The 18,464-nt window shown below is 38.5% G+C and overlaps 1 protein-coding gene across 6 annotated transcripts in view; it reads right to left on the bottom strand.

The window, feature by feature from the left end:
• Window positions 1-18,464, bottom strand: part of LOC101123029 (C-type lectin domain family 7 member A-like) — a 58,868-nt gene that overhangs the window by 27,912 nt on the left and 12,492 nt on the right. For 3 of the 6 annotated variants that reach the window (XM_042247526.1, XM_042247528.1, XM_012175361.5), the window contains one exon: window positions 863-955. In XM_042247526.1, coding sequence (XP_042103460.1) covers window positions 863-955 — 93 coding nt within the window. Of the gene's footprint in view, window positions 1-862; window positions 956-2,191; window positions 2,274-18,464 lie in introns of those variants that run through there. The other 3 variants (XM_042247527.1, XM_042247529.1, XM_060413419.1) reach the window with 2 other exon arrangements.

Genomic DNA, 18,464 nt, shown 5'->3' with positions numbered 1-18,464 from the left:
CAGTCTGAACACTGATTTCTTTCCCAGATCCCTTGCAAGAGGTTGGCCTGTCTGCCTTCAGTCTCCTCAGTCCATCTAAATCCTGCTGGTTACTGTTCCATCACCCCCCACGTGTCTATGCCTTATCTTCACCTGGAACATTCCTCCACTTCCTTCTCCATCAGACTTATCCCAATCAAGGAGTCTTTTCTATTTAATCCACTTCTATTCTTAACCCAACTAAAAATGGTATCCTTCTTTGATCTCTCATCATCTCATTTGTATTCTTATATAGCATTTGTTCAAAAGTGTATACTTGCCATCTCTCTTGCTGCACAGTAAGATACTTGAAGGCATAATTTCTCTTTTATCTATGCAGCATGAATACCTGTCATAATGCTTAACAAATGTTTCCATGCAAAAAAATTCATTGAATGAAGAAATGAATGATTATATTAATGAATGAAAATTCACTTGAAAAATATTTATTGAGCATATATTATATACCAGACACTATTCTAAGTACTGATGATACATTAGTAAACCTGGTCTTGTGGAGTCTTTTTTGCAATGGGCATGTGATTAATTAAAATATGAAACAAATAAAAATGAGTCTAAGGAAGACAGGCTTCAAAACAGATATTGATTAATTCTAACACTATCAATTTCACACTTAACTTTCCTCTCTTCATATCCTCCAGAATTAAATTTTGGAGAATAATAAGACTTTTCCATTTAAATAATAAGAATACACACAAAACACACACACACACACACACACACACACACACACACACACACACACACACACCTGACAGTTTCTGTAAACAGAAACTCCAAAGTAAAGATCTTATGAAGTCTAAATATATATGCAAATATTTACCTTCTTTTTGAGATATTTCAGGTCTCTCACCTGTCCGCTGATCAGGAGCAGCAAGTGTGACCGTCATATATTCCATCTTCTTGCCATTGTTTTCTGGGAAGTAAAGTGGAACAAAATCCGTTCTCATCATAACTGGATAAAATAACAGCCTGCATTATAACTGAAATGAAGGTTAATAACTATTTTTAAAAGGTAGCAATAATTCTAAAATTATACCTTAATAAAAGACTATAACAATTAATAACCATATAATGTCATGCTTTATGGACAAGAATTTACTAAGTACTTACTGCTATATGTGTACTGAAAATGAACATTTTCTATGCTTCTTTATAAATGTAACATTCTACAACTTCAATTTACCAACTAAAAAAGGTGTTGAAAAAAGAAAGCTGGGCATATCGCTAAGAAATTAAGGCAATAATCGTATCCTCTGAATTGTCATATTTTAAGTTAAATCTGGGCATCTATACTGTTTATTATCATTGTTTATAATCAAAGAGTTGATCACATTGAACTGACATTTTTATAAATCAAGTCAAATGTCCTGTCCAAAACATGTTGATCTGTATGTATTTAGAGCTAAACAATAATAACAATGAAGAAGAATTTCTCAAAAAATAATTATTAAAATGTTCTCCGTATGGAAATCTGATATCCAGCTCTCTGAATGTGTTCAAGTCTTTGCATCATCCATTTCATTAAATTTCTGGGAATTGACTATGTCATTTTTAGCCATAGTCAATGACTATAATTTTTAGGTTAATGTAATAATAATAACAATAATAACAACTCACTATGTCCCAGGTACTATTTCAGGTATTTATATGCATTCATTTATTTAATCCTCACAACAATTCTGAATAATGGAAACTGCAAAGTTATACATCCCCATTTTATAGACGTGTAAACAGAGGCACAGAAAAATCTGTCAAGCTTTACATACATATATGGAAAAAAATTTTGAGTAATAATTATAAGTGCACAAGTTATAGTTATACATGACTATATTCATATGTTTCTGGTAGAAAATTTAATTAATGATAAGAATATGCAGACTTATTCCAAAAGTTTCCTAGGCACCATTTGTCTCTTGCTTGTGTTTGTATATGTATCTGCGTAACTCGTAAACCAAATTTCATTAAACGACAACAAAAGAAGAAGAAAACTCAAATATCCTCCCATTATCATCAACGTAATCATTGTTCAAGATGTATACTTTACAGAAAACTATATCTACTATAAAACATGCAATGAAGCTTAATTCCCAAGAGCATAGGCTAAATTATTAAATTGTACTTATGGCCAGTTATCCTGAGATCATCTCACCTCTGTGTGGTTTATGCCTCATGGTTTAGTATTCCAAGTTCTGGCAAGGAGTCTGTCTCATGAACCAAAAAGTTAGCAAAGTGACAATATGAGCAGAGTAAGAAGAGTCTAACTGCTCTGTGATGTGTCCCACACAGGAAGCCTCCCCTTAGAGTCACATTCATGCTGTTCTTCCTTCACACAAGAGGTTAAAGGATGAGGATATTTAAAGTCTCCTCAATATCAGATAATAAGGTCCTGAGTTCAACTAGCACATTTGCATCTGAGACCCACTATTGCTGAGCTATGATAATACATACATCAGAAGGTAGAAAATCTGACCTTTTTTTTTTTTTTTTCAGAATTCTGGCCAATTTTATTTTAAGGTTTGAATTCATCTTTTAAAGGATCTCTAACTTAAAAGGTATAATTTGTACAGATCTTAAAATTATTGGTGTTTTTCCACTAAAGCAACACATTCATTAATTAACTCATTTAATGTGCATTTACTGATCACGTAATTTTATGCCAGGCCATGTTCTAAAGGCTGACGATAGAGCAGTCGAAAAATATAGCAAGTAAATTACCTCTTGGCTCATGGGGTTTATAGTATAGTGAGGTGGAGGACAGTAAACCAGTAAGTCAAGTGCATACTATACTAAATTGTGATTTTTAAAAACTAAGAAAAACATGTTGGAAAAGAGGTGATAGTTTGGGGATAATAATGGAAGACCTCACTTGAGAAAGAAACACTTCAATAAAGTTCTAAAAGATACTACTGGAGGTCATGAGTCTAAATATATAATAGATTGTTAACTCCAGGAGAATAGAAAGCATGTCTTATTATTCACAATATCAATAATTGAATAAATACATTTAGAGAAACTTCTGTGTACTTACCATTTTGTTAATCAATAAAATCATTTGATATTCATAAACAAATGATAAATTATGGAAAAGGGATTAAAAAATATGTGAATTGGGCTTCCCTGATGGCTCAGGGGATAAGAATCCACCTGCCAAGGTAGGAGACACGAATCTGACACTTGGGTTGGGAAGATCCCCTGGAGAAGGAAACAGCAACCCACTCCAGTATTCTTTCCTGGGAAATCCCATGGACAGAGGAGCCTGGCAGGCTACAGTCCATAGAGTCTCAAAGGAGTCCGAGGGTACTTAGCAACTGAACAACAAAGAAGAGATATATCAAAATTATGGAAAAAGAGATAAAAATACATATGAATAGTTTCAGTTTAGTTCAGTCGCTCAATCATGTCCGACTCTTTGCAACCCCATGAACTGCAGCACGCCAGGCCTCCCTGTCCATCACCAACTCCTGGAGTTCACTCAGACTCATGTCCATCGAGTCGGTGATGCCATCCAGCCATCTCATCCTCGGTCGTCCCCTTCTCCTCCTGCCCCCAATCCCTCCCAGCATCAGAGTCTTTTCCAATGAATCAACATTTTGCATGAGGTGGCCAAAGTACTGGAGTTTCAACTTTAGCATCATTCCTTCCAAAAGAACACCCAGGGCTGATCTCCTTTAGGATGGACTGGTTGGATCTCCTTGCAGTCCAAGGGACTCTCAAGAGTCTTCTCCAACACCACAGTTCAAAAGCATCAATTCTTCGGCACTCAGCTTTCTTCACAGTCCAACTCTCACATCCATACATGACCACAGGAAAAACCATAGCCTTGACTAGACGGACCTTTGCTGGCAAAGTAATATCACTGCTTTTCAATATGCTAAGGCATTTCAAATATGTGAATTGTACTTTATTTCTTAAGTTATTTCTTAAGCACCTTCCTGCAACTCTAGCTATCCTCTCCTTTTATTCTCTAATTTTATAATCTAATAAATTCACTCCACTGAAGCCATCATTTGACTTAGGCCAATCCCTTGTCCTGTCTGTCCAGTTCTATCACTCTCACCTTCTGTCTTTCCAAACATTAGCGGGCTATTCAAGCTGGTTTTAGAAAAGGCAGAGGAACCAGAGATCAAATTGCCAACATCTGCTGGATCATGGAAAAAGCAAGAGAGTTCCAAAAAAACATCTAATTCTGCTTTATTGACTATGCCAAAGCCTTTGACTGTGTGGATCACAATCAACTGTGGAAAAAATTCTGAAAGAGATAGGAATACCAGACCACCTAACCTGCCTCTTGAGGAATCTGTATGCAGGTCAGGAAGCAACAGTTAGAACTGCACATGGAACAACAGACTGGTTCCAAATAGGAAAAGGAGTACGTCAAGGCTGTATATTGTCACCCTACTTATTTAACTTATATGCAGACTACATCATGAGAAACGCTGGACTGGAAGAAACACAAGCTGGAATCAAGATTGCCGGGAGAAATATCAATGACCTCAGATATGCAGATGACACCACGCTTATGGCAGAAAGTGAAGAGGAGCTAAAAAGCCTCTTGATGAAAGTGAAAGAGGAGAGCGAAAAAGTTGGCTTAAAGTTCAACATTCAGAAAACAAAGATCATGGCATCTGGTCTCATCACTTCATGGGAAATAGATGGGGAAACAGTGGAAACAGTGTCAGACTTTACTTTTTTGGGGCTTCAAAATCACTGCAGATGGTGATTGCAGCCATGAAATTAAAAGACACTTACTCCTTGGAAGAAAAGTTATGACCAACCTAGATAGTATATTCAAAAGCAGAGACATTACTTTGCCAACTAAGGTCCTTCTTTCTAGTCAAGGCTATGGTTTTCCTGTGGTCATGTATGGATGTGAGAGTTGGACTGTGAAGAAGGCTGAGCACTGAAGAACTGATGCTTTTGAACTGTGGTGTTGGAGAAGACTCTTGAGAGTCCCTTGGACTGCAAGGAGATAAAACCCGTCAGTCCTAAAGGAAATCAATCCTGAATATTCATTGAAAGGACTGATGCTGAAGCTCCAATACTTTGGCCACCTGATGGGAAGAGCCAACTCATTTGAAAAGACCCTGTTGCTGGGAAAGACTGAGGGCAAAAGGAGAACATAGTAAGAGAGGAAAAGAGGATGAGATGGTTGGATGGCATCACCAACTCAATAGACATGAGCTTGAGCAAGCTCCAGGAGATAGAGAAGGACGGGGAGGTCTGGAGGGCTACAGTTCACAGGGTTGCAAAGAATCAGACATGACTGAGCAACTGAACAACAACAAAGCTAGCTTATAATCTTTTTACATGCTCCCATTTCTCCAAATATTTTCCATAATAAAAATAGAAACCAGGGGACTTCCTTGGTAGTCCAGTGGTTAAGACCTCACACTTCCAGTTCAGGGCATGTGAGTTCAATGCCTGGTTGGGGACCTAAGATCCCATATGCTGCACACTGTGGCTAAAAGTGTAAAAAAAAAAAAAAAAGTATGCATTAGAGCATTAAAGTTGTTGCCTAATAGTCTCATTAGATTATATCACCCAAGAGGTATGAGTCTTAACCTGACTTTGTTGTTAATATATTCTTGCAATTCAAAGGATAATGCACATTATAAACACAATACATGTGTGCGGCATTATCTAATAGACAAATAATCTTTGACTCTTTCTACCTAAATAAGATCTCTTATCAACTTAGATTTTTTATGTATTTAAGATCACAGTTAAACCTGGCAGGTGGCTATGACACCAGTACTATGGCTACTAATATAAAGGTTCAAGCATCTCCCTAGATAAAATATCATATTCATTTAAAATTTACATGCAGTAATTGTCATCCTTTTCAAGAGTATTGTTTGATGAGTTTTAACACATATGTAGTTTGTACCCACATGCATAACAGAGATAGAGAACATTTGTATCTCCCAAAAAGTTGCCTCATGCCCCTTTGTAGACAATCCCCTCACATCAGCCTTGTCCCTGACAATTACTAATCTGATTTTTTTTCTCTATAAGCTTGCCTTTTCTGCAATGTGATGTGAGTGAATTCATAATGATGTTTAGGTTTTTGATTATGACTTCTTTCTCTTTTCACAATGCTATTGAGATTTACGAATATTGTTATACACATCAGTATTTCATTCTTTCTTACGGCTGAGATTATTCCATTGTATAAACCGTTATTCATTAAACAATTGTTCTATTGTCATTCCTTCACAAGGTGGTGAACATATGGGCTGGTTCTGGTAATAATGATAAAGTCATAACATTAATGTTATAGGGCTTTGTGTGGATGTCTGTTTTCATTTCTCCAGTGTGAATGTGTTGTGGTTTAGTCACTCAATAGTGTCTGACTCTTCTGCGACCCCCATGGACAGTAGCCCACCAGGCTCCTCTGTCCATGGGATTTCCCAGGCAAGAATACCAGAGCAGGTTGCCATTTCCCTCTCCAGGGCATCTTCCCAACCAGGGGATCAAACCCACATCTCCTGCACTGGCAGGTGGATTCTTTACCACTGAGCCACCAGGGAAGCCCCTAGTGTGAATACCTAGGTATTCATTTCTAGGCCATATGGTAAGTGTATATTTAACTTCATTAGAAATTTCTAATTGTTTTCTAAAGTGGCTGTACCATTTCACATTTGTATGAGGATTTTCAGATATCTCACACCTTCACCAGCACTTGGCATTGTTCATATTTTAAATTTTAGCCATTATGATAGGTGCATGTACCTTGTTGTGGCTTTAATTTGCATTTACTAATAACCAATCATTTTTTTATTTTGTCATCTGTATATCTTCTTTGGTGAAGTATCTATTCAAATCATTTAACCATTGTTAATTGCGATTTATGTAAACATACCATCAGTTGCTTGTCAGGTGAGCCTCTCCTTTGGGCAGCTCACAACATGGCAACTGGCTTCTCTCAAAGTGAGTGAGTAAGAGAGAGAGCACCCAAGATGGGAGCCTATTGCAGCACTACTTACCATAGCCAGGACATAGGGAAAAAAACCTAAATGTCCATCAACAGGGGAACGGATGAAGAAGACATGGTATGTGTATATATATAATGGAATATTACTCAGCCATAAAAAGGAATGACATTGTGCCATTTGCAGAGATGTGAATGGACCTAGAGGCTGTCATACAGAGTTCAGTAAGTCAGAAAGGGAAAAACAAATACCATTTATTAAGGCATATATGTGGAATCTCGAAAATGGTACTGAAAAATTTATTTGTAAAGCAGAAATAGAGACACAGAAGTAGAGAACAAATGTATGGACACCAAGGCAGAGAAAGGGGGAGGGAGGATCAATTGGGAGATTGGGATTGACATATATACACACTATTGATATTATGCACAAAATAGATAACTAATGAAAATCTAGTGTTTAACACAGAAAACTCTACTCAGTGCACTGTGGTGATGTAAATGAGAAGGAAACCCAAAAAAAAGAGAGGTTATGTACACATATGGATGACTCATTGAGAAGTGTAAAGCAGCTATACTCCAATTGAAAAAGAAGCAAACACTTCTTGGCTGAGCAAGCAGAATAGAAAACAGGCTAACCTATTTAACTGAAGATGAACTAATTGACTTTTACCATTCAAGCTTCGTTCTTCAGGATCCCACCAGCATGTATTTACCATATTGTATGGCAGGAGATATCTAAGCTCTGTGATCAGACTTCCAGCCTGAGATCTGGAGACTGGTGCTTCACCTAAGCATCAGGAGTACATGCTCTTCTCTCCTTAACTGCTGCATTAAAGGAAAAAATAAATTTCTCTAAAGAGAAATGGACACATATTTTAAAATATATGGAAGTCTAACCAAAGAAGTGACATATTGTTATTTTTACCATGTTTCCCCGGTGAAGCTTCCCTTGTGGCTCAGACGGTAAAGAATCTGCCTGGGAGACCCAGGTTTGATCCCTGGGTAGGGAAAATCCCTTGAAGAAGGGCATGGCAACCCACTCCAGTATTCTTTCCTGGAGAATCTCATGGACAGAGGAATCTAGCAGGCTACAGTCTGTGGGGTCAGAAAAAGTCGGACACGATTGAGTGAATCTCTGTGTCCCAGGTGGCTCAATGCTAAAGAATCTGCCTGCCAATGTAGGAAACAGCAGCAGCAACAGCATACTTAGAAGAGAACCACAAATCAACACCTGTGTAGTCAGAGAAGGGCAAAAATAGAAGACAGGAATCATGAAAGGCCACTTTAGAGGCTGCCTACCACACTCATATAGAAATACAATTATACATGGACTATATATCTTGTAAATTTCATACAATTACTTATTAGTTGTCATATCTCTTTTGTAGATTCTTTGAGTAAACTGTGTACAATAAAAACCTCTGCAAATATATTTGTCTTTCATTTTTTCTGGTCTATGCATTGTGTTTCTTATTCCTGATCAACTACATGGTCTGGAGCCAATACAACATTTAAAAAAGGTAGGGAGAGTGTATATCCTGGCTTTGTTTTCAATCTTAGGAGTAAAGCATTCAGTCTTTCACCTTTAAGTATGAAATGAGATACAGTTTTGTTTTATTTTCTTTAGGTGTGCTTGCTAGCAGGTTATCTTTTGTTCACAACTTTCTAAGACCTTTTATCAAGAATGAAAGTTGGATTTTTCTCATGTATTTTTCTGTGTGTGGGCTTCCCTGGTGGCTCAGCAATAAAGAATCCGCCTGCAATGCAAGAGTCGAGGGTTTGATCCCTGGGTTGGGAAGATTCTCTGAGAAGGAAATGGCAACCTACTCCTGTATTCTTACCTGGAGAAGCCCATGGAGAGTGGACCCTGTTATGCTACAGTCCGTGGGGTCAGAAAGAGTTGGACACAGCTTAGTGACTATATAACAGCAACATGGTTATTCTTTAATACTGTGTTGAAATAGAAAATTACATTAATTGGTTTTCAAATGTTGAAACAAAATTGAATTCCTGGGACAAATCCACGAGGTCATGATGTGTTCAGTTCAGTTCAGTCACTCAGTCGTGACCCCATGAATCGCAGAACACCAGGCCTCCCGGTCCATCACCAACTCTGAGAGTTGACTCAAACTCATGTCCATCGAGTCAGTGATGCCATCCAACCATCTCATGATGTGTTTGTAATTTTTATATTGCTGGATTGGATTTGCTAATATTTTGTTAAGAAATTTTGGTCTATCCAGGACAGATATAGGTCTGTAATTTTTTTTCTTTAAAAAAAAAGATTTTTTTTTTTTGTGGTGAATACTGGTGAACATTCCATGCTCCATGTGCACATGAAAAGAATATGCTTTTTCTATTGTTGAGTATAGGGCTCTATATACGTCTGATATGCAATTTGGTTGCAAATTGCTCTTTCAGATTTTCTAAATCCTTACTGCTTTTATTTGCCTAAATATCCTGAATAATTGCTGATAGAACTATGTCAAAGTGTCCAAATGAAATTGAGGATTTTTCTATTTCCCCTTTCAATTATATCAGTTTTTACTTTATGTATTTTCAAATTCTTTTCTTGGGTATATATCACATTGAATTTTTAGGCATCTTATTATGCTGATTCCTTCAACATTATGTAATATGTGTCTTTATCCCTATAGTAGTTAATGAAATTTTCTTTCAGTACTACAAAGAATGTCACTTTATCACCTTCCAATCTGCATACTTTCGGATGGAAAGTCTATGATTCTTACTGTCTCAAAGCTCTTGGATGACCTGTCAAGTTTCACTCTTTTTTTTATTCTTTATGACTCACTTGGGATATTTCTGTTGATCTATCTTCAGGTTTACTAGGATTTTTTTCCTTCTCTCTCTCATGTGTCCAGTTTTCTAACAAGCCCATGGAAGGAATGATTTATTTCTGATATAGTTTTTCCCATCTGATATTTCCATTTGACTCTTTTTTAATATAATCTTCATCTCTCAGATAAAATTTCCCCATATACTCATGTATGTTTTCCTAAGTTTCCACTAGTATTTTGACAAGTTAAAAGTTACTCTCAAAAAGTTTCATGATGCTAATTCCAACGTCTTGAACACACCTGAGTTTATTTCCGCTGTGTTCCTCCCTTGCAGCTCAGTCAGTAAAGAACCTGCCTCCAATGCAGGAAATTGGGATTGATTTCTGGATTGGGAAGATCCCCTGGAGAAGAAATGGCAATCCACTCCAGTATTCTTGCCTGGAAAATCCCATGGACTGAGGAGCCTGGCAGACTACACGGAGTCACAAGAGTCAGACATGACTTATCAATTAAACCACCAGCACCACCATTTTAACTTTTGGCAGTGGGTCATTGTCTCCTTTTTTTGCACATGTGTGTCAAACAATTTTTATTGAATGGCAAACATTGTATGTTTGGCTAGAAAAAAGATACCTCTTCTGTAAGACTAATAGTGTGGGACCTTGGGCTGGTTTATAGTTCATTGTTTCTGAGGTCATCTTTGTTACATGCAGACTTCAAATTTTCAGCAATATGGTGCTGCAACCTAATGCTTCCTGTGGGGTCTTCACCCTTGGTGAACGTTTTTTCTGAGTGGTTTTTTTTTAATTTATTTATTTTAATTGGAGGTTAATTACAATATTATACTGGGTTTTGCCATACATTGACATGAATCAGCCATAGGTGTACATGTGTTCTGAGTGTTTTGATTCAAGCCTACAGTCTCAGCAGATCTGAAGGGGGTCTCTCCCCAAACTCTTGCCCTTCCCCAGTGGTAAGCTTCTATAGCTTGTAACATCAAGTATGACAGTGTGGGAGACAGTAGAGATTCGAAGTTCTCTTGATCTAGTCTCAGTCTCACACAGATACCATCTGCCTTAGCCTTGGGAGTGTGGCTCCCTCAGCTTTCCTACTTCTTCTCCTCAGTAGCCAAGCTCTTTCTTGTATCTGTATGGGTTTTAGTCAGGAAAGAGTTTCCCTCTCTTCTGTAGGGGTGGCAGAACCCGGTTTTATATACAGTATGTGGAATCCTTGGTCCCAGAGAGTTCCTTGCCTTTCTCCCAGGATTAAACATAATTTTATTCTAGTCTTTCCTTGGCAGCATCAACTTTTTGTCTAGGACCAGTGATGAAAGGGTTGCCTGCTCCGCCTTGAGCAGTAGAATCTGTTGTTTGTGACCATGCAAGGTTTGTGGTGGGAGCAATTATGGTTTCCTTTCTTTTCAGTTCAGTTCAGTTCAGTTGCTCAGTTGTGTCTGACTCTATGTGACCCTATGAACCGCAGCACGCCAGGCCTCCCTGTCCATCACAAACTCCCAGAGTCCACCCAAACCCATGTCCACTGAGTTGGTGATGCCATCCAGTCATCTCATCCTCTGTCCTCCCCTTCTCCTCCTGCCCTCAGTCTTTCCCAGCATCAGGGTCTTTTCCAATGACTCAACTCTTCGCATCAGGTGGCCAAAGTATTGGAATTTCAGTTCAACATCAGTCCTTCCAATGAACACCCAGAACACAATGATCTCCTTTAGGATGGACTGGTTGGATCTCCTCGCAGTCCAAGGGACTCTCAAGAGTCTTCTCCAACACCACTGTTCAAAAGCATCAATTCTTTGGTTCTCAGCTTTCTTTATAGTCCAACTCTCACATCCATACATGACCACTGGAAAAAATCATAGCCTTGACTAGATGGACCTTTGTTGGCAAAGTAATGTCTGCTTTTGAATATGCCGTCTAGGTTGGTCATAACTTTCCTTCCAAGGAGTAAGTGTCTTTTAATTTCTTGGCTGCAATCACCATCTGCACTGATTTTGGAGCCCAGAAAAATAAAGTCAGCCACTGTTTCCACTGTTTCCCTATCTATTTCCCATGAAGTGATGGGACTGGATGCCACGATCTTAGTTTTCTGAATGTTGAGCTTTAAGCCAACTTTTTCAGTCTTCTCTTTCACTTTCATCAAGAGGCTCTTTAGTTTTTCTTCACTTTCTGCCATAAGGGTGGTGTCATCTGCATATCTGAGGTCATTGATATTTCTTCTCCCAGCAATCTTGATTCCAGCTTGTGCTTCCTCCAGCCCAGTGTTTCTCATGATGTACTCTGCATAGAAGTTAAATAAGCAGGGTGACAATATACAGCCTTGACGTACTCCTTTTCCTATTTGGAACCAGTCTGTTGTTCCATGTCCAGTTCTAACTGTTGCTTCCTGACCTGAATACAGATTTCTCAGGAGGCAGGTCAGGTGGTCTGGTATTCCCATCTCTTTCAGAATTTTCCACAGTTTATTGTTATCCACACAGTCAAAGGCCTTCCTTTGATCAGCTACAAAGAGACTTTGCTTTTAGCCGTCTCCTGGTGGGCTGCCGTCTATGAGGTCGCACAGAGTTGGACACGACTGAAGTGACTTAGCAGCAGCAGCAGCATCACTTTATTTTCTGAGACCAGGAGGGAAACAGGGAGGCTTATCTTACCTCTTCTAAAATGGAGAAAAGTTAATGCTTCTATTCTTTCCCCAATAGCCATTTCTGGGAGTCGGAGAGTTTCCTGGCCCTCCCTCAGTGTCTCAGAGTTTTTGCTTCATGTGAGAAAAAGATCTGGGAAATGGTGATGTTTCATGCCTTTCAATCACTAAGGAGCTCGCCTGCATCTCCTACTCTGCCCCAGTCTGTCTCATGATCTCCCACTGGAGGTCTGTTGAAAAGACCTGGTGAAAGAGAGTGGACTCCCTTTATGTTTAGGGCTCTTGGGATTCTAAACTGTCAGGACAGTCCACATTCATCCTTTACAGTTCAGTTCAGTCGCTCAGTCATGTCCGACTCTTTGTGACCCCATGAATCACAGCATGCCAGGCCTCCCTGTCCATCACCATCTCCCAGAGTTCACTCAAACTCACATCCATCAAGTCGGTGATGCCAGCCAGCCATCTCATCCTCTGTCATCCCCTTTTCCTCCTGCCCCCAATCCCTCCCAGCATCAGAGTCTTTTCCAATGAGTCAACTCTTCGCATGAGGTGGCCAAAGTACTGGAGTTTCAGCTTTAGCATCATTCCTTCCAAAGAAATCCCAGGGCTGATCTCCTTCAGAATGGACTGGTTGGATCTCCTTGCAGTCCAAGGGACTCTCAAGAGTCTTCTCCAACACCACAGTTCAAAAGCATCAATTCTTCAGCACTCAGCTTTCTTCCCAGTCCAACTCTCACATCCATACATGACCACAGGAAAAACCATAGCCTTGACTAGACATAGAGTTTGTTAAACGGACTTCCCTGGTGGCCCAGTGGCTAAGACTCCATGCTCTCTATGCAGGGAGCCTGGGTTCAATCCCTGGTCAGAGAACTAGATTCCACATGACTTGACCTAGAGTTTGCATGCCACAACAAAGACCCTGTGCAGCCAAATTAAAAAACAAAAAAAAAAAAAAAAAAAACACTAAGGGTTTTTAAAAATATCTGCTATTTTAATCTTATCCCCTTTTATGGCAGCCACTGTTTCTCCCCTGCCACAGATAAAGCTCTTTATGAGTTCTATCTTTCCTCAGGTTGGGGGCGGGGGGGGGCGGCGTGGAGGGAGTTGTGGGGGGAAGGGGAGCTTGTCCCTCTTTGGCACTGTTTAATTTGTGACTTTGTGACTTTGTCACTCTGACATGCTCAAATGAAGTTAAAATTTTGTAGATGACCTAGATTTTCCTTGTCAGAGTGAGAATGACTTTTTGATGTGGCCTTCTATGTTCTAAGCAGAAGAGTATATAAGATGACTTTTTAAAGTCAACTGGCTCAGTTTCTTTAAAAATGTATTTCTGAATTAGCATTATTGGATTGCTCTGCTAAGATAAAAAAAACACTTTGTGAAAATAATTGCATAATTTTGGATGGCTTTTCAATGATGACATTCTAGTAAGTGAATTGTAGGCTGTACGTATATCCTTTATATATAGATATTTATAAAACAATATAAAAGTTAGTGGCAACTTTGCTGAGTCACTGTGGCTCCTTTAACAAAAATTTGAACCAAATTAAGGAAATCATGCATAGAAGATTAATGAGAAATAATTGATGGTGATCTTAAATTGACATAAATGAACAATTGATACCACACAAATCTGGAAATTATGATTACAGAACTCAATATTAATTTTATCGATTGACAATCAGGAATGTACCTACAGTCATACGTTTATAGCTGCATATTCATAATGATTATTTCTTATATTTTGTATTTTTAAAGCTTTATTCTTTGTATTTATCTGAAATGTTAAGTTTTTTGTAAAGAATCTATATAGTTTTTTAAATTGTCAGTTTAATTAAACAAGAAAATAAGTAACAGCTAGAAGGGAGTTTAAAAGAATCTTTAGGTGATTATGGATAGTGAATTTTTTCTCTTTTGTAATTTTATGCACTGTATTGATTTCTAATAATTTTAATTATAATCCAGATGTTTTAACTATACACTGAAATGCATTTAAGAGTGTTGAACAAACTTTTTTAAAAAATGCAAGTGTTATATTTGTGATCAAGTAGACCCCGGAGAAGAGTACATACAATAACTGCTGAATGTTGCTAAGAAACTCCAGAAATATGTTCAATAAAATGTAGAATTTTAAAGCAAAACAAAAAATGTATTTTAATTCTTGGTGATTACAAATAAAACTGCATTTGCACCGTGGATCATCAATTCTCTATCGTCTTTGATTAGAAAGTAAAAGAAAAACCTACGACATACATAGGGCTTCCCTGGTGGCTCAGACAGTTAAGAATCTGCCTCCAATACAGGAGACCTGGGTTCAGTCCCCAGGTGGGGAAGATGCCCTGGAGAAGGGACTGGCAACCCATTCCAGTATTCTTGCCTGGAGACTTCCATGGAAAGAGAAGCCTGGTGGGCTATAGTTCACGGGGTCACAAAAGTTGGACATGACTGAACCACTAACATAACATAGATATGTTAAACACGCTTGGCACATATATTAAAATAGTGTATGTTTAAATATTTAATTTGCAATATACACATTTAATATATGGTTAAATACACACCTTTCTAACTTAAATAGAAAATAGTACAAGAGAGGGGAACTAATCTCTTTTAAAATGGTGGTTAGTACTGACAATCAATGGAAATTATAATGGAGTAATCACAGTTCAGGCATAAAAAATAGACTCATCAGCCACTGACGATGTGGTTTCAGACAAGACTCTGCACTTCTGAGAACTTGTATTTTCTCCAAACTGCATCAAACCCAAGGCCACTATCAGGCATATTTAGAACAATATCCACCAGCTGAAGCATTAAAGTCTCAAGGTCCCCCCTGGTAACCACGCCGCCATTTCAGGCCGCAACCATTCCTTGCTTAACAAGCACCCTTACTCTTTGCCAGCTCAAATTATAATCCTTGACAAACAGCTTATGTAACTAACTGTGGCCTTGGAGTTTTGCTTTTATAGGCTTTGTGCATTTGGTAGTCCATCAGAACACAAATCAAGTACCTCTTGAATCTGTGTCTCCCAGACTGCAGTTCTAACAAACCCCAAACAAATGGCTCTTTTATTTCAATCAGGTCTCCATTTCCAAAATGTTGGTGAACAGTGTTAATTAAAGGCACTAAGAACTCAATACATGTCTGTTGCATAAAAAAAGAATATATGAATGAATTAATATATATATATGAGGGAACATATAAATATGGAAACAGAGTTATAGGGCTATTACTTGGGTTGTTTTCTAGTCCTCCAAGTTTTCCCTCCCTTTCACTCACCCTGAAAAGCACTCTTTCTTGCCCAGCCTGGAACAAAGCTGACACTACTTTGCAAAGTCCCCTAGGAGGCTAAAGTGGAGGTACTTGTTGAGGTTGGTATTTTTCCCTAAGCGCTGTGGAAGAGAAAAGCAGGAAAGCAGAGCACAAGATGAAATGAGAATGGAACTAATAAGATACCCTTTCGACATAATGGGGCAGAAAGGAAGAAATGACCCAATTGTCCAAGAGCATCCATTTCCTACCACCTATCTAATTTCTTTGGGCAACTTACAGTTCTGAACACTTTTAAGCTCTCCTCAAGAGAAGGTGGGAAACTTGGATACCTTGCGAGGGGTTGGAATCATGAAAGGATAATTCTGACACCTGACCAAAATGGAAGTGAACTGAACTTCTTGTTTACAAATTCCCTGGTGGCTCAGAGAGGAAAGAATCTGCCTGCTAATGCAGAAAATCTGGGTTCAATCCCTGGGTTGGGAAGATCCCCTGGAGAAGGGAATGGCTACTCACTCCAATATTCTTGTCTGGAGAATTGCATGGGCAAAGGAGCCTGGCCAGTTGCAGTCCATGGGTCACAAAGAGTCAGACACAACTGAGCAACTAACAGTAGTTCTAACAATAATTCCCATGTGAACAGGAGAAGAAGGAAAATTCTACAACAGAATAAAAGAATGAACCTTAATAAGAGAAAAGATATAGAAACTTTCATTCTGAGAGCAGACTATATCAGGGAAATAACAATCAAAAGACATAGCATTGAAATGGAAATGCTAGTTGGAACCTTTTCTGAAGAAATATACAGCAATTTCTCTTGTTTAAGAATGCAATTCCAAGAAAGGAATTCTCAGATTGATGCACTCAGAGGGCATTGGTTAACATAATTAATGGGTTGTAAATGAGTAGGATAGGACTTAGCAACTACACAACAACAAAATCAAATACTTCCACTGTGAAATAATTAAAAATAAACAAGAGCAGAGGTCCTTAAGCACCATCCCTGGGACCAGAAGCATTGTATCACCTAAGAACTGTTAAAAATGCATATTTCGTAGCCACACCCCAGAATCACTGAATCAGAAACTCTTGAGATGGAGCTCAATATTCTGTATTTTCACAAATTCTCCGGATCATTCTGATGCAAGCTAAAGTTTGAAATCCACTGATGCTAACATTGGAAGCAAATGAGTCACAGCTATTAACAGTCCTTCCCTTTAAGCCCATATGTAGGAGAAACAAAAAAAATGAGAAACCAAAAGGTTGAATAACCCAGAGGTTAATCATAGTTCAAAAGTAAGGATGTACCTAAAGATAAAAATCTTTCTTAACCTAGATACAAAATGGGAGGGAATATGTTGAATCATTTATGCCACTTCCCATTATGTTTTTAAAGAATAACAACCAGGCTGAATTGCAACTCTATGTTTTTGCCTTCATCTCAAGTTTTGATACCTGAAAAAGGTAAACTCCAGGTCCAGACTAATAGAGCATTGTTGCTCACTTGATAGCAATACACCAAGATCAAGCATGATGCTAGAGAGATTCAATTCAGCCTAAATAAAGATGAAGCCCTGAACTCACTGTTCAGTGATACACCCTGGTGACTTCTCCTCTTAGTGAGTTTACATTTGCAATTTTTCATGCTCACCTAATTTCCTACCGCACCTCACCCTTCTTAGCCCACTTTCTTTGGTTATGAATTAGCTAAAGCTCAGGGAATGTCATCGTTGGACATTGCTTTATCAAAGTGTATTTGAAACAATAGTAAAATTCAAATGATAATTAAATAACACATAAGTGAGTTTTAGATCACCTGCTGTTTGTCTGTCTCAATCTGACCCTCCACCATCATGAGGACAATTAAAATACATTCTAAAAGACATAGCAAAATGCTCTACGAAAATGAAATATAAAAATAGACCGAGACTTCCTGAGAGGTTGTCAACATATCTAGCTCAGCAGAGGAAGAAAAGTAGCTAGAGGTACCTCACTATCTGAGCTAAAACCACACAGGAAGTCTCAAACTCAAGGAGCTCACGGCACTGCAAGGCTCAGGGTGATGTACATTTCACTGTGCAAGGCAGGGTGACCCTGACAAGTACTTCCTCTCTTTCCTCACTTTCCTGCAAGGTCTAGAAACAATGAAACAATGAAACAAACTTTTAAATATTACTGATTTGAGATCTACCTTTAAATCCCTGGCTCACTTTAAATTTGGCCTCTTAAGAATGGATTCCAGTACAGTAACAGTAAGAAACGTACACATGAGAATCTGATATTTTATTAAAGTGTCTGATGATTGCAAATGGAGTGTTTGATCCCAGAAATTGTTGTTTCATGCGTACGTGCTCAGTCCTGTCCAACTCTTTGTGACCCTATGGACTGTAGACCACTAGGCGCCTCTCTCCATGGAATTCTCCAGGCAAGAATACTGCAGTGGGTAGCCATTTCCTTCTCCAGGGGATCTTCCCAACCCAGGGATCCAACCTGTGTCTCCTGCATCTCCTGCACTGGCAGGTGAATTCTTTAACACTGAGCCACCTGGGAAGCCCCTGTTGTGTTTTTAGAGTAGTTTTTCTTCTTTGCTCAGAGATGAATAAGTGTGAGCCAGTTCTTTTTGCTGTCATCTATCGTCTATTGTTTACTAAGTGAAGCAAACTAGCATTTAGAAAATCCATATGTCAAGCATAGTTTGGGAGAGTTTGGGGTTATTTTTGTTATTGTTGCTGTCCCACTTAAGCCACTTCATCTGTTTCTCAAC

This window comes from Ovis aries, chromosome 3, assembly GCF_016772045.2.
Source record: "Ovis aries strain OAR_USU_Benz2616 breed Rambouillet chromosome 3, ARS-UI_Ramb_v3.0, whole genome shotgun sequence".
Classification (NCBI taxonomy): Eukaryota; Metazoa; Chordata; class Mammalia; order Artiodactyla; family Bovidae; genus Ovis; species Ovis aries.
The sequence above is the reverse complement of the archived record's forward strand: the minus strand, read 5'-3'. Positions and strand labels throughout refer to the sequence as shown.